The sequence below is a fragment of the Lutra lutra genome, chromosome 13, assembly GCF_902655055.1.
Source record: "Lutra lutra chromosome 13, mLutLut1.2, whole genome shotgun sequence".
Lineage (NCBI taxonomy): Eukaryota > Metazoa > Chordata > Mammalia > Carnivora > Mustelidae > Lutra > Lutra lutra.
Genome location: NC_062290.1, coordinates 33,068,455 through 33,095,734, shown reverse-complemented (window position 1 = coordinate 33,095,734; position 27,280 = coordinate 33,068,455). Strand labels below are relative to the sequence as shown.

The following is a 27,280-nucleotide window of genomic DNA, read 5'->3' as shown; positions in this document are numbered from 1 at the left end:
AGCATAAAGTCAATAAACTACTTTCCCCAAAAAATCCAGAATGAAGAGAGTATGAGACAGTAATCTATTTGGAAAGATAGTGAGTGAGCCATGAATTAAAAGGCCCAAAATCTACTCCTGCCTCTGTTATCAACTAGCTGTATATTAAGCAAATACAATATGTACAGTGAAATACGTACAATTCTCACAATTGTTTTATACCTCATTTATTACCTCTCATAAACTCGTGGCTCAACTGGCATTGTCAGACTCTACTCATATAAAAATAAGTCTCATTATTAAAAAATCAATCTGGGGTGGCCACAAAATTACTGAGTGGGTTATTTGGACAGAATCTATAGTCAAGAAAACAAAATGGCAATAAAATGCCAAGAAAAAATTTTTTTGAAAACAAATTTTGTCATTTGAGAAAAATCCATTAAATCCACTAAGCCAAAATGATCAAAATTGTTGTTTTGCAAATGTTTGTATGATCTACACTCTTATACTTTCTCCGAAGTTATTTCCTGGGTGGTTAAAATACCAATCTAGTACAACACATGTAGTCTAAACCCATAAGAAAAATCCATACTTAAAAACTTTCCATCTGCCAATGACAGGGGATGAGCTCCAGGTTTCTCGATCTTAAAGATTTCATTTACAAATCTTATCTGGCAGTCATTTAATTTTCCTTCAGAACCCCTGTTTAAAAAAAAGGAGAAAAGTTAACTTTTGCCACAAAAATCTAAACCATAAACAATTAAGAGTCATTTCAGAAACCCACTGACTTTACTGATTTAAAACTGGGATTTTAGCTATTCTAATCACCTTGAGCTATTGTTTCCAATGGCAGGAAAGGTCCAACAGTGATTAGTTACTATTCAAAGTAAAGTGTTAACTGCAATATTGGGAAAAAAAGTTAGACTTCACCTAGGTTATAAACAGTAGGTCAAATGGTACTCTATGAATCAAAATATAAGATTTAAACATATTTCCAGTAAATACAGTACGTCTCTGGGTAAAAAGATGACTTATTAAAAAGAAAAGTCCTTCAGATTCTAAGCCATATTCTTCAAAGACACAATTTATACCTGTTTACACATGCTTCTTCAAAGTTTCTTATTATTATGGATTTACGTATAGACTTTTCCTTTTACTCTGTCAACACTGGTTTATATTTTGAAGCAATATTATTGGGCACATACAGATTTAGAATTCTTTTTTTCTTTTTTTTTTTTTAAAGATTTTATTTATTTATTTGACAGAGAGAAATCACAAGTAGGCAGAGAGGCAGGCAGAGAGAGAGAGGAGGAAGCAGGCTTCCTGCTGAGCAGAAAGCCCGATGTGGGGCTCGAACCCAGGACCTGGGATCATGACCTGAGCCGAAGGCAGCGGCTCAACCCACGGAGCCACCCAGGCGCCCCACAGATTTAGAATTCTTAAATTATCTTACGAAATGTCTCTATCTCTAGTAATGCATTCTATATCAAAAGTGTACTTTTTTTTGGTTAGAATTTGCTTGATGACTTTTCCCACATTTTCACATGCAACACGTTTAAAACTTTTAAGGTCAGATATTCATAAATGCAGAAAACTGCATAAATGTACAGTTTAATCAGTTATAAGGTATACATCCTCTAGTCACCACCACGACAGGAGGCAGAACAGTTTACCTCAGAAGCCCTTGGCATGCTCCCTCCCAATCTCAATCTCTTTTATTCCCTTCCAAGAGTTGCATTTACCTTAATTTTCTTCAGTCTTATCACCTGTCTTCCTAAGCATATTATATAGTTTTGCCTGTGTTTTAAAGACTCTAATCCATCAATTCCCACATTTGTTGTAGACCTTTCTTTACAATTTGTTGAAGAACCACCACCATTTGTCCTATAGAGTTGCCCAGTATCTTGATTCTGGTATCTGCATTCCCAAAGTGTAGTTTAAATAGGTTTTTTCTGTTATTTGCATTTCCAGTAGTTGGTAGCTGGATCCAGAGTAGAGGTCAAAAACCCTGTTTTGCTGCCTGCTTTGTAAATAAAGTTTCACTGGAATACAGCTACACTTACTCACTTACGCATTCTCTATGGTTGGTTTTGTGCTACAGTGGCAGAGTTGAGCAGCTGTGATGGTGGAGACCATTTGGCTGTTAAGGGCTGGCCCTACACACACGCACGAATGCGCGCGCGTCAATCCTTGCATTTAGAAAGTCTTAATCAAACCCAGGTTCATGTTTTGGTAAAACTATTTATAGGTCTATTCTCTTAGGAAGCACCCAGTTTATTTAGTTTTCTTTTCCTATAATGATAGCAGCTGTTGATACTCAACGCTAAGATTAATTCAATGGGGTTTAGAAAGTGTTGATGTTCCAGTTCTAGCATTCTTTTCTAATTTATTTGCTAGACTTCAATAGAAAGAAACCTAACCTCATCAATTATTTGGTGACTCAGTCATACATTGTGTAAAAAATATGGATTAATTATTTTTTTTGGCAACTTTAAGAAATAGTTCCCTAATGTCCTATATAGGTGACCAATGGGTTTCTGTATTACTATGAATTCACATACATATTTGAAGTGTTTCAATCCATTTTAACTACTTTCCTTGTTGATATTCAAACTGTCTATCTTTGGCCAATAGGAACTTCCAGTTGACTCCCAAATTTTTCTGATGAGAAATCAACAGTCTTTGTGGCTTTCCTTGTCATCCCTAAGGCAAGATGTTTCAAGTTCATCTTGCACATTTTCTGTCTCTAGTCTGGGGACTTATCTATAAGGAAGCCCAATTTCTTTTGGGTAGAAATACTTCAAAGCCATACTTCAGGCACTAGAAAAGCTTACTGCAACAAGACTGATCACTGTTTCAAGGCTTCTTCAGTGGACTGAGCTACAAAATTTAAGCATACACATGAACACACATACAAAACACTTCCTAAGTTCACACAAATGCTTTGTTCAAAGTCAGAACTAAAGGGTAAATTTACTTTTTAAAAAACAATTACGTGTCTGTTTCTCCTTCTTCCCTAATCAGAAAATACTAATTATCAAAGATACCAGGGATGTCTAAATTAGAGTGTTACATATATACTGCTTTGCTGTATCCCACATTACACACAAGACATTCTTACTAGTTGTCATCATGATTACTGAAAAGTTTTAAATTTTTCTGTGTTATTTCCACCCACATCCTACAGTTAGATCTATGATGTCAGATCATAATAATCATTACATGCTATACTTTCTTCTTTGTACCTACTTTAGTCCTAACTTCTAAATGTAAAAATATTTTAAGATTTTTTTTTTACTTGTGTGTGAGAGAGAGAGAGTGAGCGTGCACAAGTGGGCAAGTGGCAGGCAGATGGAGAAGCAGGCTACCCATTGAGCAAGGAGCCCGACGTGGGACTCGATTCCAGGACCCTGGGATCATGACCTGAGCCAAAGGCAGACACTTAACCTACTGAGCCACCCAGCTGTCCCTAAACGTAAAAATATTTTTAATGTTTATCACTGTACTTTATGTCAAATTTTCTTCAGTCACCTTGATGGCCTGAAGCTAGTTCTCTAGAACATTCCCCAGGAAGCATTCATGAGAATAGCTACCCTAGTTCTTCCAAAGTAATGGCAGTTTGTCTCCAGCCTTTATTCTGAAGGCCATTTTGGCTAGACATAAAACCCTTGGTTCATCTTTTCTTGACTCATGAATGTCTTTCTGGGATACTTTCCTTAAAAGGAATGAGGATAACATCCTTACATTTTTTTCTCCTTTTTCTTCTAATTTAGTATGTAATTTGACATCAATGCCTTTTAAAAAGAAAAAAATTAAATGTACTGAATCCCTGGAGGGCATAATTTCACTTAGCTTTATTAGTTCACAGTTATAGAGGTCCATAGAATTCATTTATTTTAATTATTTTTTGGAGATGCATTCACTACTACAGAAACTAAAATCTAATCTGACAAAAAGCAAATGAGTAGTTGTCTGGGGCCAAGGCTGAGGGTAGTGGAGATATCTAAGGGACCCCAAAAGAACTTTTTGGGGTGATGAAAATGTTCTAGATCTTGATTACAGTGGTGGCATGGGTGTATGTACTTACCAATATTCACTTAAAAGATATAGTATTTATATTATATATATTATACATTATATATTGTATTATATATTATACAATATATATTATACATTATATTATACGTTATACATTACATTATATACAATATTATATATATACAATATATATTATATACACAATATATTATATATTATACAATATATTATACATAATATATATGCATTATATATATAGAAATATATACAATATTGTTGTATGTAAATTACGCCTCCAAATTATTTTAAAAAGGTACTATGGAAGCTTACGTTCTTAAATCTCCTGGCTCTATTTTCTTTCCCTATTTTTAACCAAATCTTTTTTATTTTTGTCTTTATTGTCCCTATCCTACTCAGTGTGGACTGAATTCCCAGTAGTTTTTCTCAGTGGGGCTTTGTCCTGGAATGGTTTTAGCTAGATAATTTTAAGAGCTTGCTGGCTGCTAATGCCTTCAAAATTGCAAATTGCTTGTACTCATCTAAACTGGTGTGCATACCCCTTCTAGCTTCAGTTGCTACCTTAGTCCTCTTGTCACATTAACAAATCACATTAAAACTAGCAGCTTAAGACAAAAATTACCTCATAGTTTCTGCGAATCAGGATTTGGGAAGCAGCATAGCTGGGTAGTTCTGGCTCAAGATCTTGCACAAAGTTTCAGTTAAGCTGTTGACCAGAGCTGTAGTCTCATCTAAAGGCTCAACTAGGGCAAGACCACCAGGATGTATGAAATCCTCATAAAACAGCAGCTGGCTTCCCCCTAAGGAAGTTATGAGAGAGAGCCCAAAATGGAAGCTTCACTGTTTTTATAACTGAATCTTGGAAGTAGTAAACCATCACTTCTGTCATATCCTATTGGTCACGAGAGTAACCCTAAGTAAAATATGGGAGGGAAAATGCAAGGTGTGAATACGAGGAAGCAGGAAATACTGGGGATCATTTTGAGAAATGGCCATCATACCTGCTTTTCTCAAAACAGCTTGCTAAGTTAGTTTATTGTTTCAGAGTTCTTGGGTCCATCATCTATCCTACAGTTACCCTTTCCTACCTCTTGCACAGCTACCAGTAACACACTGGTCTTGTAGCTTTTAAGTTATTTATCCCACCAGCTTTTTTCTTTTTTTTTTAGGGGATACCACAACACCCTGAATGGTTATACAAGTTGCCCATGAATTCTGGATTAGATATTTTAGTTGTTCTATACGTATAAGAATATCTAGGGAGATTAAAAATCTACACTGTTCTCATCTACCTGGAATCCCATCCATCTTTGTAATGTCAACTTGTGTGACTTCATATTTAAGGAATCTTTCTTATAAGCAGCATATGGATTTTTTGTTTTAATACTGTTCATCTTTAACTGTAATATCTAGTTCACATTTAGTTAATATAAATGGCTGAAATATTTGGGTTTGTTTCTATCATTTTATTGTTTTCCATTTTATCTACCTTTTTGTTTCTTATTCTTTTTTTTTTTTTTTAAAGATTTTATTTATTTATTTGACAGAGAGAGATCACAAGTAGATGGAGAGGCAGGCAGAGAGAGAGAGAGAGGGAAGCAGGCTCCCCGCTGAGCAGAGAGCCCGATGCGGGCCTCGATCCCAGGACCCTGAGATCATGACCTGAGCCGAAGGCAGCGGCCTAACCCACTGAGCCACCCAGGCGCCCTTGTTTCTTATTCTTGATTGCCTTCTGATTCATTCTAATAATTATTTCATTTCACCTATTAATATTCTAATGTTTTATTAAAATTCTATTTAGCTACATTACAATTATATGTATTAAATCATATATACTTAATAATTCCATGAAAATAGTTTAATTCAGTGGTTCTTAGAGAATATACCATGTAATAATACCATGTAAATAAACCCAAGAAATCAATCTTAAGTTTTACTTCACTACTTCCTTGATGTCAGAATTTCACAGCTTCCTTTATCAACCCCCATTTTTTACACTGTTGTCATCCATTTTATTCTACACATAAACGTCACTAGTGAATAGTCTGTTTGTACTTACTTGTACAGTTATCCTTCCTCAGTTCTTTAATCCCTTTCTGTTTTTCCTTGTTTCTGCAATTACCTTCCCTGTGCTTAAAGAATTCTTTAGTATTAATAGTCTACTGGTACTGAATTCTTGGGTTTGGTTTGATAACATCACTATCTTGGCTTCATTTTTTTGTAAACTATTTTCACTTCTAAGTTGAGAATTTTTTTAGCAGTGTTTTCAGATGCTGTTCCATTGTGTTCTAGAGCTTTTATTATTTCTGATGAAAACTCAGCTCATATTCCTTCTGTTTTTACCTTTAAATTTCACCAGCACCACTGTGCTTTCTTTATATTTATCCTGCTTAGTGTTCACAGGTCTTTAACTTGGGCTTGGATCTTCTCACTTTTGAAAATTCTAGTGATTATATTTTCAAATATCGTTTTCACCTTTCTCTTTTTCAGGAACTACAAGTAGATGTAATGCATACCTTTTACCAGGTCCCCTATGTCCAAAAGTCTTTTCTGTACTGTTTCTCCTATTTTTTTTCCATGTTTCAATTTATCCAAATTCTTCACTGACTTGCCTTTGAGTTCATTACTCCTATCTTCTGCTATTAAGTCAATCTAATGAAGTCCTAGTTTCAGATTCTGTATTTTTCAGTTCTAGAGTGATTTCACAGATTCAATGTGATTATAGATTCCAATTCTCAGTTGAAATTCTCCATCTTCTCATTTTCTTGAGCATTTAAATCATAATTACTCTAAAATCCCTGAGAACTTGAATTATCAGGACCAGTGTTTTTTTTAATAGGTTTTATTTATCTGAGAGAGAGTAAGCGAGCATGTGGGAGCACACAAGCGGGCAGAGAGAAAAGGAGAGCTGAGCAGAGAGCCTGTAGTGGGCCACGATTCCAGGACCCTGGAATCATGACCTGAGCAGAATTCCGAAGCTTAACCGACTGAGCCACCCAGGTGTCTCAAAGATCAGCTTCATTTTTATTGCTGGTTTTTCATTACGTGGTCCTGTCTTTTTGTAGTGTTTTTGGCTTCATGGCAGGATAAATATAAAGAAAACATAGTGGCTTATTGCAATAATGTTGCTGAAAACTAAAGACAAAAACAGAGGGACTATAAGCTGAGTTTTCATCAGATACAGCATAAGCAAGAATACAGAACAGCATCTGAAAACACAGATGAAAAAATTCTCAATTTAGAAATACATTTCTAATGAAAAACAGGTTACAAAAAATGAAGCCAAGATAAAGATATTATCAAACCAAACCTAAGAATTCAATAGTATAAATATAAAACATTAGAAGAGGCTTCAGATATTTCTAAACCATAAGGAGGGAGTAATCTTCCTTCTGCTGGGAGATACTCTGGTGTTTTAACATTTTATTCAGCAACCGAGGCAAGTCTTGTTTATAGTCTTAGTTAAAATTTAGGCTACACACTTGTCTTAGCCATTTAGGCTACACACTTGTCTTAGCCATCCACTAAGAGCCTTTTGTATACTCTGTGGGACCATTCCACTAGTGATCCCAAAATCCATGTTTGTCTCCTAAAACTGCTGAAAATTCCACCATGTTGTTTACTTACATTTTTAGCCTCCTGCCCAGAGAAACTTCAGTATTTAGCAAAAGTTGTGTCAGGAAAACAGGCCATCCCCATTATCTGCCTAAAGCTCTGATTTCTGTCTCCACCATGCCCCCAACTGCTTTCCATTAGATATGCTCTGCATCTGTAATTAGCAAAGCTCCCAGGGCCAAAAGCAACTACAAAAACCAACTGTCTTCTAAAGTTCTTCCCATTCCAGAGTCCTAAGCCCTGGTAGTTCTTGTTGCCTCTCTGTTGCCTTCAGATTATAATAGTATTTGATCTGGATCTTCTAGTTGTTTTAGGTAAAAATGCTAATTATTGCTAGCTAGTCCATCCTACCTGGAAACAGAAACCTTCCATGTATTTCAAATAGATGCTTCAATAAGTATCACAAAAACAGTTTCAAAACGAGAATCACTTTTTCACTCATTTTAGTTGAAGGCTTACCATACCCATTTCTTCTGTACAAAGTTGATGAAGCATAAATCACACCAAAAAACATGAAAATTCCATCAATACTACATTTCTTTTCAATCTAATAAACCAACAAATGTAAAATGCAGTATTTTATATTCTACCAAAAAAGAAATTGGCCTGCAATGGAGTAGTCTAAGAACCACCCCCAAAGTTGGTACTCTAGATGGAAACCAACCAACTCTAAGACACACTATTTTATGAAATTATAAGAAAGAAAAAAGTCTGAGATGAGGTGTCTAAGAAGGACTTTCAAGTAAAGCTAGGATACCAAACAGTTCTTCTCACAGTTTAAGATAAATGGTAAATAAACCACCTTGCAGGTAGAGACAGAAAATAAACAGGATTATTTCGATGTTATCACTGAGAAAAAGGAGAAAAAGTATCCCAAGAACTGAACCACAAAAGGTATGAGTCATGCTGTTTTGCAGATACAAATTCATACTACCTGTGTGGTCTAAAGCTCAGAGAATGTTAAGTTAGATGGTACTCCAAGGTGCCTAGCAGAAGCAAACTCAAATCTCTGAAAAGAACCCAACTGTGTTCCAATAGAAATTTTAAGATACATTTTTGAGATGTTAAAAACAAAACAAAACAAAACAAAAACTGTTGATCTGAGATTCTGTGAAATACTCTATTAACTGAATATGCATTATAACTTGTACCTAGAACAGGGCCTGGCACACAGCAGCCACCAAAAGGGCATTAATGTTTCAGTAGTATGACAGACAGAATAAATAAGTGACAAAGATCTCAAGATCCTAAGTGCGGGAACATGTGAATATTACGTTACATGGCAAAAGGGACTTTGTAGACAGGATTCAGTAATGACCCTGAAATAGGATTATGCAGGTAGGCCCAAGTTAATTACAGGGAAACTTAAAAGTAGGAGAGTCAGAAATGTAATGTTAAAAAGGGAGGAAGTAGGCAGTGGGCCAAGGAATTGGGGTGTAGGGCCTCTAAAATCTGAAAAAGACAAGGAAATAGATTCTCTTTCAGAGTCCCCCAAAAGTAACGCATCTTTGCTGACATTTTAGCCCAGTGAAATCCATACAAGACTTCTGACTTACAGAACTTGTAAAACGGTGAGTTATACTATTTAAGCCACCAAGTTTTTGGTAATTTTTTTCAGCAAGAATAGGAAAACTACCACAAGTAGGCGAAGAAAGACAAAGGTCAGATGAAAATCAATATTACAAAGAAAAATAAGAGTAAGGAAAGAATTCAAGGAATCTATGCCTGGCATGTGCATATACAATTTTATACAACACAATGACTGAAGTGACGTCTGAACAAACACCTGTGACAAGAGACAGAGCAAGTATCTGTGCGGAGCAGAACAGGCAAAGGGAACACCAAGTGCAAAGGTTCTGAAGCAGTAACATGTTTACATATATGATTAAGCACCGCAAGGAGACCCATATGGTTAAAATATAGTGAGTTTTGATTTATAACTTGAAAATGGACTCCAAAGTTGTACTGTGTAAGAATGTTAAAAATATCACTAAAGAGACTTGATGATAAAAGAGTATGGATAAAATTTAGTAAATAAAGCCCTTAAAAAAATGGCACTGAAAATAAAGTCACCCATAGTTTAGTTTTAGCTTTAGATAAATTATTTTCTTGTTATAGAATTCAAATTCCACTCATAAATACCTACACTAATATAACTTCATGTGGTATTAAATACAATATGCATAACAGTAACTGAACAAAGTATTATAAAAAACAGATTTAAGCTACACAAACTTTTGTTCTGAATTTTCTTCAATGCTAAAACAGAAACAGAAAATGACACTAAAAATAGAATTTGATCACTAGAAGTTTAAGCATATTCACTTTTTGGTACTCAGAAATTTAAAATAGATGGACACCTGGGTGGCTCAGTTGGTTAAGCATCTGCCTCGGCTTAGGTCATGATCCCAGGGTCCTGGGATTGAGTCCCAAATCAGGCTCCCTGCTGAGTAAGGAGCCCACTTCTCCCTCTACCTGATGCTCCCCCTGCTTGTGCTCCTGCCCTCTCTGACAAATAAACAGATGAAATCTTAAAAACAAACAAAACAACAATAAAAACAGAAACAAGCATGGACTTTAATTCCAAGTTCCCTTGTCAAATATCCAAGATAGATAAAAATGATGTCCTGTATTTCTCCTTTTGTACCTTCAATATAATAATATAGAGTGTATCAAAGCTGTAGGCTTATTATCTGCAAAAGCTTAATAAAATTCATAAGCCTCTGGTGGGACAGATTAAAAAGTCACAAACTAAACTCAGGAATAAAAAAGGGAACATCACAATAAAGACTGCACATTAAAAAATGACATTAAACTTGTGACAATAAATAAAATTTAGGTAAAATCAAGTTCCTAAAAAAATAAAATTTTAGGGGTGCCTGGGTAGCTCAGTAGTTAAGCATCTGCCTTCAACTCAGGTCATGATCCTAGGGTCCTGGGATCGAGCCCTGCATCAAGTTCTCCACTCAGTGGAAAGCCTGCTTCTCTCTCTTCCACTCCCTCTGTTTGTGTTCCCTCTCTCACTGTGTCTCCTTCTGGCAAATAAATAAATAAAATTAAAAAAAAATTTTTTTTAATTCAAGAAATAGAAAATCAGAGTCTCCCCATCATTACAGAAATTGAGCCAATCATAAAAATCCTTCCACAAAGAAAGCTCAGCCCCAGAGGGCTTTACTGAGAAGTTCTACCAAACAGTCAAGAAAAGAACACAAAACTTCACTATAAGACAAATATTATTCTAATTATTTTATAAAACCGAATAATTTGTGAAGGATAGCTAGACAGGAAAATTAACATGCAAATTTTACTCAGTGACACAAATGCAAAAATTCCACACAAAATATTGTCAATGCAAATCCAGGACAGCATTTATCCACAAAATGCTTATGACAAATACTGTAGTTGTTGGTGGAATTTTGAAAATTTTTTCTAGAGATAAGGGAGAAAAAAGATGTCTGTTATCACCACATCCTTTCAATAATGTACTAAAGGGCAGCTGGTGAATAAAAAAGATTAAAAGACAAAAATGTCATAATTCAGAGATAATTATAATCATAAAGATTCCCCCCAAAATCTATATGTTCATTAAAACTAGGAAATTCAATAAAGCTAATAGATCCAAGATTAAAGGTTACTTATATACCAGTGACTGCTCGCCCCGTCCCCCCGGCAAAAGCATTTACAGGAACAGTAAGTAGTACCTAAAGTTAAATAAGGATAAGATCAGATGTCTGGAGAGTCCTGAATAGGTTCTACCATATAACTGCCATCACTGATTTATTTTGAACCTATAAAAACATGTTATATGGTTCAACCTAACCGGAGAAAAACACATTAAAGACCTAAACAAATGGAGAAAAAGCACATTCCTGGATTAGAGTCAACAAAATATGTATTAAATTCCCAATGGTTTTTAGGTTTAAATTACCAACATGACTTGGAAAACTCAAATGAAAGCACAAAGACCTAAGAAAACAGAGAACTACTGAAGAGCAAAGTAGAAAGCCCTGTTCTGTCGTATCATCAAAATGTGGAACTGATAGGATACACAAAAATAGACCAATGGTACAGAATGGAAATCAGATGGATCCATCAAATTACATACTTGATATGAGGTGATACTGAAGACCAGTGAGGGGAAAAATGGGCTTTTTAATAAGCAATGCCAGGAAAAATCATTATCTATATATATCAAGGTAAGTCAAACCCTTATCTCAAAACCTACATTGAATGGATTAAAGACCTACCAAAGAAAGGCAAAACCACAAAGCTTTTTAAATAATATCTTAACTCATTTTGGGTAGGAAAAGTTTCTCTCCTGCCCACTCCATGTTTTACTGAGATATAATAGACATACACTGTAAGTTTAAGGTATACAACCTAATGATCTGATAGATGTATATACAGACAAATGTTTACCACAAAAAGTTAGCTTCCATCACCTCAGATAGTTATAATTTCTTTTTGTGACTATAACTTTTAAGAGCTTCAAAATATAAGAAAACTATAAAAGTGAAAATATTTACCCTTTACATAACTGAAATGGTCAAGTCTTGATAATTAGAACTCCTTAAAAAATCAGTAATACAGACTAACCACAAAACATTAATGTTTGGAACAGGGTCGTCACAAAAGGTATCTAAATTGACAACAAACATAAGGTTATCAATCTCATTAGTCAAGGAAATGCAAATCAAAACCATAATGATACACTATTTTATTATATACCCCTCTGATTAGCAAAAATTCAAGTGTGACAAAATTAACTGTGAGTGAGAATGCAGAGCAATGGGACCTCTAATACTGCTGTAGAAGTGCAATCTGATACAGCTACTTAAATATTTGGTCCTATCTATACAAGTCAAGATATACAAGTTCTCCAACCCCCAAATTCTACTTTTGGGCAAGAGGCACCCTACAAAAACTAATGCACATAAGCAATAGAACATGGGTATGATGTCACGACAGCATAGTCTGTAAAAGCCCAAAACTGTCAATAGCAGAATACATTTAGACTTTCGTTTCGATTATTTATCCACTATTTCCAGTAAAGAAAAAAAAGATTTCTAACCATGGAAAAAAAATCCTATACATACCACATGCCACACTGACTCCTTTTTAAGCTTTTAACATTCCTAACACATCTAGTAAAAACTTAAATGACACAGAATATAGTATTTTACAGGACAGTGTGTTTTACTGTTGGGATATCTATCACGTTTTCTCTAGTGAGTCATTATCTGCCTATCTATAATTTCCACTCAATCTTAGTTCTCAGTCCCTAAAGCCAGGATGCTCCACTCTAACTATACTTCAGAATCCCTCAGGGAAAATCTTTTAAATAGGAAGCTTATTTTTCTTTTTTTTAACTCTGTGAGTACTTTTATCTCCTCCTATTGTACACACATGCTGTTTTGTACTTCTTACACTCAAGTATGTTATAAGATTCCCTATCTAACCCATTTATGTACAGGCCTTTTCCTTTTCTTCATGATTTGTACCCTTATACAAATCTGAATTTGTTCAAAAATCTGAGTTACATCCTTACCTGTCAACAGAATCACACTAGTGTTTGTAGAAAGTTCTGAAACTGTTTTCTAAAATATAAGCTATTTTCAGTACCCTACAACATTCTTTTTATCTTAGGAGTCAGCGAACTTTTTCCATGAAGGGCCAGAGAGTAAAGAGTTTATGTACGCAAGCCAAGTGGTCTCAGTTGCATCACTGAACAATGCTGAATACAAAAACAGCCATAGATAATGTGTAAATGGAGGGCATTATTATGTTCCAGTTAAGTATTTTCATAAAATCAGGCAACCAGTAGGCTGTTATTTACTGACCCCATTCTTTGTATTATTAATTGTAAGCAGATGCTTAATCTCAGATTTGGTATAATACATCCATTATATTTAACATATACTCCATATTATCTATCTATACAACATATATATATATGTTACATACAATAATCCTGTTAAACAGAACTTGATAAGAATCTTGGTGTGGCTGCTTCCTACAAACACACACACATACACAACTGCCAGGGACATTCTAGAATCCCCAATGCTCAACAGAAATGTATAAAAATTCATTCTTAAAAAAAAAGCAAAGCATAAAATACATATATGAGATTATTTACTTAAATACTATAAAAACTAGAAAGAGTTTAACAGACTTAAAAAAAAAAAATTAGTTACTGTTCATCCAATAAATTCTACTCAAAAGAATCGGACACAGAAAGATGATGACAGTATTTTCCTATGTGTAAGAAAGTAGCTGTGAGGGGCGCCTGGGTGGCTCAGTGGGTTAAGCCGCTGCCTTCGGCTCAGGTCATGATCTCGGGGTCCTGGGATCGAGTCCCGCATCGGGCTCTCTGCTCAGTGGGGAGCCTGCTTCCCTTCCTCTCTCTCTGCCTGCCTCTCTGCCTACTTGTGATCTCTGTCTGTCAAATAAATAAATAAAAATAAAAATCTTTAAAAAAAAAAAAAAAAGAAAGTAGCTGTGAAACAATGCATGTAACTTTATCACTTGAGTGAAACACCAGATTATTTTTTTTTAATTTTATTTATTTGCAGAGAGAGAGAGAACGAGCGCACGTGCGCACACACATGTACAAGCAGGGGGAGTGGCAGGCAGACAGAGAAGCAGTCTCCCTGCTGAGCAAGGAGCCTGATGTGAGACTGCATCCCTGGACCCTGGGATCATGACCTGAGCCCAAGGCAGACACTCAAGTGACTTAGCCACCCAGGCACCCCAACACCAAATTATTTCTTAAAGAATTAATGATAGAAATAGTGGAGCAATTTGGCATTTTGGGCGACATTTTATATTTTGAATTCTCTTTATTAAGCTTGTTAAATTCTGTAAAATGAAGAAAATTACTATAAAGAAAAATTTCAGCTAGCCTTACTAAGTACAGCAGATAGGTGGTCAGGCTGATATTCACTGCTATTATATCAACATAAATCCTCATAACAACCACAGCTATTGACATGCTTTTGTATATTACCTGTTAAGAATCCTGTGAGGTAAGCAAGGATTTCTTGAATAAAACATTCAGTTATTTCCAAGATGCTTTCAAATAATATCTCCACAGCCTTAAAGCAGTGATGGACATTTAACGGCCATCCTTAATAAAAAAAAAATCTCAAGAATTTATATTAAAAAGTTCTCCTTTAGTACGTAAATTTCTAACTTTCACAGATACCTTTTTTTTTTTAAACTAAGGAACATGTCTGTAATACCTAAAAATTACATCCTTGATTACTTCAGAGCTAAAGGGCATCAGTGTAAGTAAGTAATCTTACCCTAAGATAATATTCACACGAAGTTCTTTTTTGGTCCTTGAGATTGTCTTCAGTGCGGTAATTTCTGCATCAAACCAAAATCCTCTATTACCAGGATTTTCTACAGAGTAATTAACCATTACCACATCACCGACATTTAGTTCATTCCACTTCAAATTGGTTCTAGCTCGTGGTCGAAGATCCTTGACATTTATTTCTACTGTACCACTTTCTGGATATCTGAGGAGAGAAAAAGAGGAGAATCACAAAATGCTGCTTATGATTACTATCAAAGACTAAAGTATATTCAACACATATAAAAAACCCAATCACTCTTAATTCCACTTAAATGGTATTTTTTTCATGATTGTAACTGCCAGAATAAATAGTTTTTGGTAACATTTTAGTAAGACATTCTTTGCCAGCTTAAGGGGTAGGAGTAGGTTAAAAGACAAGCTCTTCTTGCTCCACATTTTCTTAACCTAAGCTTAAAGATTACTTTAATAGGACCACATGACCTGTTCTTGAAGAGTTCACTGAGATCTGCTATGTGCTTTACACACAGTAAGAATGAACTCCGTACATTTCAATAACCTCCATTTTTCCAGAAGAGGCAAAATTCTAGTTCTTACATGTAGCCATGTAGTCTCATAACGGTTTAAAAAAAAAAAAAGGACCCATGTGAAATAATTCTAGCAGAATATTGGTTCTGTGCTTCTAAAGGTAAGCTTAACTTAAACTGAAACTTGATCTAAACCTAAAGCTTTACAAGTTTCCTAAAATTTAGGCCTAACTTCTGGCATTAACAAGCCAAAGAGAGCAATGTAACAGTAACAATAGCTACAAAATCAAGACCTGTAACTCTTGGTAGTAGGGGAGTCAAAGAAATAAGTAATGTCTTGTTCCTACTCTTGGAAAGCTCAATCCGCTGGGGTAGGCCAAACTATTATAATGGTGTTTCTCAAAATATGAGCCCCACACCAGCAGAATCAACACCATCTGGGAACATGTTACAAATGCAAACTCTTCGGCTCCACTTTGGATGAGTCAGATCATCTGGGAATGAGGCCCAGCAATCAATTTTCACAAATCCTGTCAGTAATTAAAAAGCATGCTCCAGTTTGATAAACCTAGTGCATTATAAGAGTAAGTATCATACCCTACTGTGACAGTATTAACAAGGTAGACAAGACCATTAACCCTTAACCGTGAGTCCAAAGTTGGAAGCAGTTCTAGCAGGAAAGCCTTGGTTCTTCTGAAGAAACTAAGTATAATTGCAAACCTAGGACTCTCATAGTATACCTAACTCATTTAGGGCATAAATCCTGGGTGAGATCTTTAGTTAATCATCCAATTTAATAAAGTCTCTTCATATTTTAGTTAACTGAAAAAGAAAAAAAAATCTCGTGATCAGCAAAGGGCCTCAGTGTAGATCTGGTCCATTTACCTTCTTAGTGCCATAACTCCCTTCTATCACAAGCCTTCCAAATAAGCGTGTAACCTCTGCTTGGACAGTAAGTGATAACGGGGCAGTTTTAATGCTCAGAAAAAAACACTTGATACTGGATCAAACATAAGCTTTGCAACTCATTTTGTACCTAAGTCCCAAGAGGAAACTTAGACACTGTCCACAAAAGATGTAATACTGGACAGTCTAAATATCCTTGCCACCCTCAATGTTCTCTTTTAAGTAAAAATATTTTAAGTCGATTTCCTTCAACGTATATAAAAGTTATATTTTGAGTCCTTTATCATCCTGGTGTCTTCACTGGCTGGATTTAAATTCCCATTTTAGCTTTTTACTACTGGATATCCTTGGGAAAACTCTGTATCCATATTAAACCTTGCCTTATGTAAAATGTAGCTTAATGTTAACTAAGTGTATCACATGTGGTTGTTTCCAGAACTAAAATAAGACTTGTAAAGTGCTTAAAACAGCATATAATGAGTTAAGTAAATGTTAGTTAATATTCTGTCATTATCCCGCAGAAATAATCCCAAAGAAACTGACAAGTACAAAATCATGTCTATGGTTCTGCTTTTCTCCCATTTCAATACCATTTTTTAATGGTCAAACCTAAATTTAGAGGTCTCTAGCCGAACACTTGTGTTTATACACTCATGTTGCTTCACACTGGTTTGGTCACAAAAATAACCAACATCTCTCCCAATCTGTAAAGTGAAGTTAAATTAGATTATTTAAGGACTTCTCTAATTTGGAAGTTTGTGAACTTGTTTCCTGCTTCAATATCCTTAAGACCATAGGATAGGAAACTATTAAAATTCTTTTCTCAGCTATAATGTCATGATGCCAAAATATAATTTTCACATTATATATGTTTAATACAGTTTAGTATAGTAAGAAAGCATACACAGTTTAATACAGTAAGAAAGCATATTTCAATGGCAAAAAAATTCTCCACTTGTCCAAGTTTGCCTAAATAGATACTAAGAAAGGAAATATTTAAAACAAATTAGAAATCTTGACCCAAGTTTCAAAATATTATATGAAATCATGTTTACCAGAGATAAAGCAAAATAAATCATCCCATACATCAGAGCAAGGGAATTTGAGCTATATTTGCCCTGGAAATTTGTACAATTTCATAACAGAATTATATGTATATATACTCTACATATATACATTAGTCTATAAAAGGTAACTCATGAAAACGAAGTACACTTTTTCTAATTCCAGCCAAAGAGATGTTAATTAAGTCCATGCTCTGTATAAAAACAGACATGGAAGGGACACATAGAAAACTTTTTTAAAAAAGATTTTATTTATTTGACAGAAAGAGATCACAAGTAGACAGAGTGGGAGGGAGAGGGAGAAGCAGGCTCCTCACTGGAGCAGGGAGCCCAGTGTGGGGGCTTGATCCCAGGACTCCAGGATCATTATCTGAGCCGAAAGCAGATGCTCAACCGAGCCACCCAGGTGCCCCTAAAACTACGCTTATTAAAGTCAAGAACATACCAAGTGCTCAAATATTACTCTATTCCTGCGCATCTTCATCTACAGACATCCTAACACACACAGAATGGGGACACATAAGCTCCACTATAACTCCTGTTTCTTCAGATTCAGATCTCCAACTACATTTCTCTAATAGATAATTCAGAAGCACCTGAAATTCAAGGCATCCAAGATGGAATTCCCCATCCCATAATCTGATGTTCAGTATTCTCTAGAGGAAACTATTTATACTCCCAGAAACTTAGGAATTATCCCCAATTCCTCTAATAATGCCTTCATTCAGTTAATAAGTCCTCCTTATGCTGTACCTTTAACATCTTTAATATAACAATACCCTCCTTAACGAAGACTTGCATTTCGCTAAGCCTACTGTCAAAGCCTAACATAACTCCCTGTCTTTAGGATCACATCTTAAACACACACCACACTTTTGCTGAAGTTTAAAAACAGGATAAACCAAAACTAATAAATATAGTTATATTATAACTATAAAAAGAATTAAGAAATAGAAGAAACCATGATGGTCATTGTTTCTCTTCATGTATCTTGTTCTGGAGATCTACCTATAGAACTATGTAATGTTTTTTAAATTATAAAGCAGAATTTAAAAAATTTAAGAAATTCCTAAAAGCAAAGGCATGGTGGCTTAACTATATAGGGAGGAACTATTATAAGTGACTTAAAAACACGAGACTAACAATACATCCTAAATAGGTTTACTTCCTAAGAACATAAAGTAAAAAACAAAACCAACAACTTTTCAGTAATCATATTGTTTGCAATATTACTATTGCCTAGCCTAAAAGTATAATGAGTAGGATAAGTCAAGTCAATGATGTTGTTCTTTGGAACTGTGATTTTTCAAGGTAAGAGAAAAAATAACAAATGGAAGATTAAAGAGATTAAATTTTTAACTCCTTTCTCTCAATTTAATTGGAAATATCAATATAAACCTATGTTATATTTAAGTATTTCCTGGCTGTATCCAATGAGAAGACCTAGAAACATGATTAAACAAGTATTGATGAGCAGCTCAGACTATGTGCTCTAAATGCGATCTCTAAAAAGAACTAGAGTTCCTTGAAGAAATGGCTGAAGCCAGGCCTGGGCAGGACATAGAAGGGTTTGGAATATCCTACTACACCTGAATGCAAAGAAACCCTCAAGAATGGTTATGTCAAGCTCAACTTGAAGGAGCCTCCACAGGCCAGAGATGGGACAATTTGAGTACCAAAAACTTTAAAACAGGTGTTAAAAATCTATTAGTTCAAAATGATACTTGTAAGTAAAAATCTTACTGGCCAACCTTTGGAGGATGCTAAAGAACTTAACACTCAAAAAGTTTAGGAATCAGGGGCGCCTGGGTGGCTCAGTGGGTTAAAGCCTCTGCCTTCGGCTCAGGTCATGATCCCAGGGTCCTGGGATCGAGCCCCGCATTGGGCTCTTTGCTCAGCAGGGAGCCTACTTCCCCTCCTCTCTCTGCCTACTTGTGATCTCTGTCAAATAAATAAATAAAATCTTAAAAAAAAGTTTAGGAATCAATAGTTTATCATTTTAATCTTTTTTTTTTTTAAATTTTATTTATTTGACAGAGATCACAAATAGGCAGACAGACAGAGAGGGGGTTAGCAGGCTCCCCACCGAGCAGAGAGCCCGATGCGGGGCTCGATCTCAGGACCCTGGGATCATGACCTGAGCCGAAAGCAGAGGCTTTAACCCACTGAGCCACCCAAGCACCCCAACAGTTTATCTTTCTATATATGAAGCTGGTTGTTAAAGTTCTTTATGAAAGAATTATAGCCAATAAATGAAGGAAAGATAGAAGGTGGCGTTCTTTTTGCAACACAACAAAATAGTGGATTTAGGTAAAGATTAATGGCTGCTAAACCATTAAAAGCTAATAGCAAATTTCACAATAAATGGATCAGAACCACAACACTCAATCTTAAGACCCCCCCTCCCCAAAGGAAAGAAGCAGGTATTATGTGCCTCCCCATACTATATAAGTAAGTAAACACCATCTCTCAACTAGTCTTATCAGGTAAAGAATTTGAATCCAATCAAATCTCTAGATAGAAGTATAAGCTTTCAGGAAACTGAAAAGTTAAAATACCACTACAGGGATGTAATCAGTAAGGCCCAGTCTCTGGGAAAACTGAAGGAACTGAACTGAATGAACTGTCACAAATAAATTAGCAAGGAGGAAAAAACAGATTGTCTCAACTTACAGATTTCACCCATCAATTAAATGTAATGGGTAGATCTTGGTTTTGATCCTTACTTGGACAACCTAAATATATTTCTGGAAAAGACAAGACTACTGATTGGTTATTTCATATTTATGAATCATTACAAATTTCATGTGGGATTTGTTGGTTTGTCAGGGTTTCCAAACCATCTTTAGGTTCCGTGATTTACTAGGGAAACTCACAAGACTCTTTTTCATAGGGCAGCATATGGTTGTTTCCATAGCTATGATTTACTACAGTGAAAGGATACAAAGCAAAAAGCAAAGTAAAAAGGCACATAGGGTAAAATCAAAAGAAACCAAGTACAAACTCAGAATCCTCTTCCAGTGGAGTTACACAAAATGTGCTTAAATCCTCCAGCAACAAATTATAACACATGTGAAACATTATCTATTAGGGATGTTCAGTAAAGAATACATGATTTTTATTAGGGGCTGATCACATAAGCACTCCGAGAAGCTGGTGTTCAGCACAAACCAATACTGTCTGCAGGTTAGGCACAGTGAATTATTGTTTTGTTTTTTATTTTTTTAAAGTCATGGAATGATGAGAATCCTCCTGAAAGCTAAGTTCTCAAACACCAGCCTAAGGTCCACTGCACAAACACCTTTTAAAGAAAATCAGTCTGAGATCTGGTATGTTCTTTTCTTACACACTTCAAAAAGAATGCTTTCAGCTATTTTGCCCGTTGAATGCTCTGAGATGTTAAGATGAAGATGAACCTATAAAAGATAGGGAGAAAGAGTTAGGTCTAGGTAGCAAAAGACTATGTTACGTCACTTCGAAGGGAGAATTCAGCAAGAAAAGCATGAGAATGTGTTACAACTCTGATAAAGTCTTGCAGTCCGATGGTAAGCTATGGTACAGACCACACTTGCTCACTGGTTGGAGGGTGCCGCCGGGAGAGTGTGGTCTTGGCTCAAACACTGTAGCAGGTCTCCAAAGTGGTGCTGCTAGTAGTTTTCAGCTAACTGCATTTATTTCTTGAAGCTGGTCAATTTTTTTTCTTGAAGGGAGGAGCAGTGCACCCACCATAGTACTAAGGCCATTTACTGGTTGAAATGAGGTAGGGTTTGGGACTTGCTACAAAATAATCCAGCAGTGCTTAGGGATGCTAGTTTAGATTTAAAAAGACTGGCCAGGAGTTCATAAGGTTGAAGCTAGGGGATGGGTTCATTATACTGTTCTTTCAACCTCTGAATAAATTTAAAGATTTCTATAATAAGTAATACAGTGCTTTGTGGTTAAGTTAAAATCCAAACAAAAGGCTCATCCTTTTTCAGTTTTCCCATATATGTACAAAATTCAAAAAGTCAACACTCAAGCCTTACAATGAAGACAAGCAGTCTCCAGCCCAGCCCACCATATTCCTACTTTATATTCCCCAGATGCAACCATTTTTAATCCTCAGCTTTTTCTTTACATCTATATTTTTAAATAACATGCTCATACTTTGCTTTTTACTTTAAACTATTATTCTATCCATTCCTCATGCACAGTTCATTTGTCTCCATTCTCTTCTTCCTTGTAATTGGTTAACACATGGCCCTGCTTTAAGTATTCACATATTTACAATTCTTAGGATATAAGTGCCATTCTACTCCCTCCCCAGACCCTGCCACCCCACCATGTATTAAAGATGAAGCACAGAGGGTTCTTTTGCAGAGGAACAAGAAGCAGACAGGATTCAAACTCTGATTATCTGGGTCTAAACCCATATTTCTGCAAGGATGGATGAACTTTTTCTTGCTCTTAAGTACATTATACAAACTTTGTAAACTCAGTATTTTTTATGATTTTTTAAATTTTTTATAATTTTTTAAACAAGTAGAAATCACAGATAAATAAAGAAGTATGCTTTAATACCTATCCTTTCTTCCACAGTTTGTTTCCGCTGAATGCTTAACTGTTCTGCATCATTATTTTATCTCCATTCTGCCATGGTTGTTAAACTCCTGTACACTGTAACATTTCAGGCACTCAACCTTTTTTTGGCTTCAAAATATCTTTTAGAGAACTTGTTGTAGTCTAATCAGGACAGCTTGCTCTGTAAGGCCTAGACTTGTTCCACAGCTTTATGCTGGGATCTCCTTTCATTATTTCCTGTTTCCTTGAATGCCACTGTGTTCTTTCTTGGTTTAAACCCTGAATGGGGTGGGAGTGGTTAAAATGGTCTTTCATATAAATTAACCAATCCTTTTGTTCTCAGTTTTATTTCATATGCCTACCTCCAAGGTACTTGGTAAATCCAAGGCCTGAGCCTTTCAAAGGTTGTTCAATGCCAGTTTAGTTGCTTGTTGTTGGCTTCTCATTCCTAGGTTCCAGTTTTCTCTGACTTGTTAAGTTAGGTACCATTTACCCATTAGCTTCTTACCTTCTAAAAGTTCCTTGCTCTCTTTTCTGTGTCTTTTCTTCTGTCTTTTGTGTGTCTCCTATGTAATTTTTTAATCCTTGGCGGGGTTTATGCATTGATTCTTTTATGGTCTTCTAGGAAGGTTTAAGAAGGACTGGAGATAAACAGACATCTTCCTCATCCATGTTTAAATGAAAGCCTTTTAGTTTCACTTACTACATACCATGTACCTACTACATTCCAGCCACAATAACATACCCTCAGGTAACTTATTTCCCACTTCTTTATCCTTGGTAATCTGCTATTCTCCTTCAGGAACATGGAAGTTATTTCCTCTACCTTTTACTCTCGGAGCCCTAGGTACTCTAGAAACTAGGGGTACATATTTCTAAAACAGTAAAAAAGCAAGTTTTCATTGAGTAGGTACCATGTTCAAACTTTTATATATTTGGGATGTACCAGGACTACAAATGTTTGAAGGCATGCAACTTATTAAATAGAAAAGTCGGCTTTTAAATAACTAAGGCTCTTAACTATAATAAACTACGACCACTGTATTTTGAAAAGATCCTCTTGATTTTGCTATGTCTCCTCTTTGTCCTTTAACTAGTTAAGTAGGACCACAGAATCCAATGAAGACCTAATAAAGGCTTTTTAAAGATTGCTTTTGATGTTAAAAACAAAAAACCTGTAGTCAGTTCAACTGTTAATTATGCCAGTATTCAATTTAAGTACAGGGAGTCCCCAACACAGCATTCTCCCTGTCCCATAAGGTCTAATGTATAGGCAGGACAACCTCTGCAAATTGGTCCAAGCAACTAACTTCTTTCAGCATTTGCACTGAGCAAAACTATGTAGGAGACTATTTGAAATATTTTTGTTTTTTTCGTTTTGTTTTTTGAATTATTTTGGAAAGTATTAGAACCTTGAACAACTTCCAAAACCGGGCTCAAGATATCCTCAAAGATTGAAATACAGAGAGTTAGGAATCTATCAAGGCCAACTTCACCTACATGGTGCTGAGGGCCAATCCTATGCAAGTATGAAACTAGGGTTCTTCCTTCTCTTATACTATGACTTCCTGTTCTCAGAACCTAATGTCAAGGTTATTCTAATATAAGTTATTATAATTAGGTACTTTGCATCCTTTAGAGTTTAGACAAAATCAGATAACCCTTAAATATCCCTAAGCTTATTGCTGAATCACTATATTGTACACTTGAAGCTAGTAACATTTTAATTATACTGGAATTAAAATTTTAAAAAAATCCCTAAGCTTAAGTTTTTCAGTAACATTTTCAATGGTCCAAATATTTGGATAGCTTTTAGAGCTATCTTTTGGAGTACATGCTTTTGATTAATCTTAACTATGTGACATCTCAGCCAAAGCCAACGGTTTTCAACTGACAAAACAATCCTTGAATAAAGCCTAAGGAGTTAAATCTCAGGGAAACTAAGCATTATTCCTCAAAAATAGATTATAAATAATAAACTACGTTTCCTTAGGTGGCTTGTAGGCTCATACTAATTTTAGACTCAAAATGTATTAAGCAAAATAGTATTAACGAAACCTTCCTTCAAAATATGGCTTCCTGGAGCTAATATGCTTAAGTAAGAACACCATTCACCTGGAGGCATGTTCTAGTTTAGCAAATCTTTAATGTCATACCAAATGCAAAAAGCATTTATTCTAACAGATAACACTACTAAGTTTCACACCTTAAATGTAAAGCATACTCAGACAATTAATTTATAACTGCTTGTAGTAGGCATGGAAATAAATCTCATTCCTATAACACATTAACAACAGTAGATAACTGCTTTAATAATGTAAACAACATATTTATGTTACAAAATACCTATGCCAAAGATGAAACTATATTTAAGAGTATTTACCAACCTGGCTAATGCCTGAACTATAAAATAACTACTACTCTGAATTCTTAACAAATCTCTGGGGGTACTTACTCGAAAAGCAGATTCTTGGGCCTTACCCCAGGCCCAACCCAACGCAGGAGTACCCCCCGTGGGAGTACCAAGGGTTTTGGGGTCTCTCTGGAATATACATTTTAAACATCTTTCCCCATGAATCTATAGCACTGCTGTCCAACCTTTTTGGAAACATGGTTGTAAAGGGAGGATGTGTACATTTGAAAAGGTGAAATCAATCCACAGAGTCATTCTTTTAGGCACTAAGTGATCTTATATCACAATAGAACAATGACAAAGCCACAGTCTTAACTTCTTCCACCTTCCTTTTGATTATGATCTATTCAGAACATGGCATGTCAGAGAAAGCTGGAAGAAATATTTGAAGTCTTTGGTAAATACATTAGTAACATTCAAGTAACAATGGGGCAGACTGATTACGGCATGTGGGTTCTGAAATTAAACCTCTCATTCTTGTTGTCTATACTCAACAATCAACAGAACACTGACTTGATTAAAGAAAAAATCTGCTACGCTTTCTCTCCATCAAAACCCAGAAATCATTACATTCTGACATTGCTTAAAATATTTTCAGACTCCTCGGGACACTCGGGTGGCTAAGTCTGTTAAGCATCTGCCTTCTGCTCAGGCCATGATCCTAGGGTCCTGGGATAGAGTCCTGGATCAGGGTCCTTGCTCAGCGGGGAGCCTGCTTCTCCCTCTGCCTGCCACTCCCCCTGCTTGTGGTCTCTTCCCCCTACTTGAGCTCATACACACACTTACTCTCTCTCTCTGACAATAAAATCTTTAAAAAAAATTTTGGGGACTCCTTCAGAAATAGATCAGTACATCAATACAGTCAAGAAAATTAGTTTTGTTACTTTATAGAAAAAAGAACTTTTATCTAAAAATACCACTTGTTTTATTCAGAACTGGCTCAATGACTTCTATATGCAATAATTAAGGCTACTCAAAGACATACAACACAGGCCGAGAATAGCTTGAAAAATCTTAAAGAATGCTGAAAGCAATGACAACATTATACTAAGATACTTGCCAGATGAGCTTTTAATTATAGTTTAGCGTAAGTTACACTCTAAGTCCTAAGTGATGCTAGGACATTTCCATTTTTCTCAATCCCATGGTAGAGCCTTGACACTGTGTTAAAAGCAGCAGTTTAACCTATTTGATTTAAAAAGTCATATACCACTAATGAGCTATGGATTCTCCCCACAGAAAAAAAGGCACACAGGCACTTTTGTTCAAGGTATCTGTTCCGCAAAATCATCATAACTGGAGAGACAAAATTTTTTTAAATTATGTAAACAACCCTATATATGTTATATGTTACATATAGATGTTTTATTTTATAACCATGCTTCTTTCAAAATTATAGTACGGTAGAATGGTTCCAAGTATGTGCTTTTGTGAACTGGGGTCTAACGCTTACTAGCTGTCCATCAGGCAAGTTAAAACCTCTCTAAATCTCAGTTATCTCCACTTAACACATAAAAATATCTACACCTCACTGAATTTTTTTTTTTAAGATTTTATTTATTTATTTGACAAAGAAAGAGATCACAAGTAGGCCGAGAGGCAGGCAGAGAGAGAGAGGAAGGCAGAGAGAGAGAGGAAAGGAAGCAGGCTCCCTGCCGAGCAGAGAGCCTGATGCGGGGCTCGATCCCAGGACCCTGGGATCATGACCTGAGCCGAAGGCAGAGGCTTAACCCACTGAGCCACCCAGGTGCCCCATACACCTCACTGAATTTTTATGAGGATTACAAAAACAGTCCAGGTAAAGTACTTGCTAAAATAACACTGTCAGACACTATATGGTTATTAAATTAAGCTACTATACTTTAAAAAGAATATTTTAAAAAATATTTTTATTTATTCACTTGAGAGTGCGAGAGAGAAGGAGAAAGAGAGAGAGAGAGAGAAAATGAGACAGAGGGAGAAAGAGACTCTCTGCTGAGCTGGGAGCCCAATGAGGAGCTTGATCCTAGGACCTAGAGATCATAACCTGAGCCAAAGGCAGACAATTAACCATCTAAGCTACCCAGGTGCCACTTTTAAAATATGTTGGAATAATTTACTAAAAAGTAAAAACAAAAACATTTGTGTCTGAGGTAAACTGACTTTTCTATTTTAATAGGAACACTACAGAGCATATGATTACAAAGACTCTTAGCTAACATTTACTCAGGTTTAAAGATTTCAACTTCACCTAACTATAGAAAATACTCATTCTTTTTTTTTTTTTTTAAATTTTATTTATTTCACAGCAAGAGAGATCACAAGTAGGCAGAGAAGCAGGCAGAGAGAGGGGGAAGCAGGCTCCCCGCTGAGCAGAGAGCCCGACTCGGGGCTCGATCCCAGGACCCTGAGATCATGACCTGAGCTGAAGGCAGAGGCTTAACCCACTGAGCCACCCAGGCGCCCCGAAAATACTCATTCTTAACATACAATATAGAAATAAGGGGTGCCTTGCTGCTTAGCTGGTGGGACATATGACTCTTAATCTTGGGACTGTGAGTTCAAGCCCCATGTTGGGTGTAGAAGATTCCTTAAAAATAAAATCGTTAAAAAAAACAAAAAACAAACCTCCAAAACCATTTTCCTTCTTTACATATACACTTCCTTATCCAACCAGGTGTTTTCTAGCTTACTTTTCTATTTACAGAAATGAGCTAAAATTTAGGAATCAAGATTTCTACGTTAGACTGCTAAGTTTAATAAGGCAGTAAAGAAAGCAAATCACTTGGGATGCCTGGGTGGCTCAGTTGGTTAAATGTCAGATTCTTGGTTTTGGCTCAGGTCATGATTTCACAGTTGT

The 27,280-nt window shown here is 35.8% G+C and overlaps 1 protein-coding gene and 1 long non-coding RNA gene across 5 annotated transcripts in view; both read right to left on the bottom strand.

Annotated features, from left to right (window-relative positions):
- UHRF2 (ubiquitin like with PHD and ring finger domains 2) overlaps positions 1-27,280 on the bottom strand; it is an 82,521-nt gene that overhangs the window by 30,152 nt on the left and 25,089 nt on the right. For 2 of the 4 annotated variants that reach the window (XM_047699325.1, XM_047699322.1), the window contains exons 4-6: positions 14,958-15,176; positions 14,660-14,692; positions 572-681 (exon numbers count right to left, since the gene is read on the bottom strand). In XM_047699325.1, the coding sequence (XP_047555281.1) occupies positions 572-681; positions 14,660-14,692; positions 14,958-15,176 (362 nt within the window). The remainder of the gene's footprint in view (positions 1-571; positions 682-14,659; positions 14,693-14,957; positions 15,177-27,280) is intronic. The other 2 variants (XM_047699323.1, XM_047699324.1) reach the window with 2 other exon arrangements.
- Positions 25,760-26,372, bottom strand: LOC125083214 (uncharacterized). Its single transcript, XR_007122213.1, has 2 exons — positions 26,202-26,372; positions 25,760-25,968 (listed from the first exon to the last, which is right to left on the bottom strand). It is a non-coding gene; the product is annotated as an uncharacterized LOC125083214 (long non-coding RNA).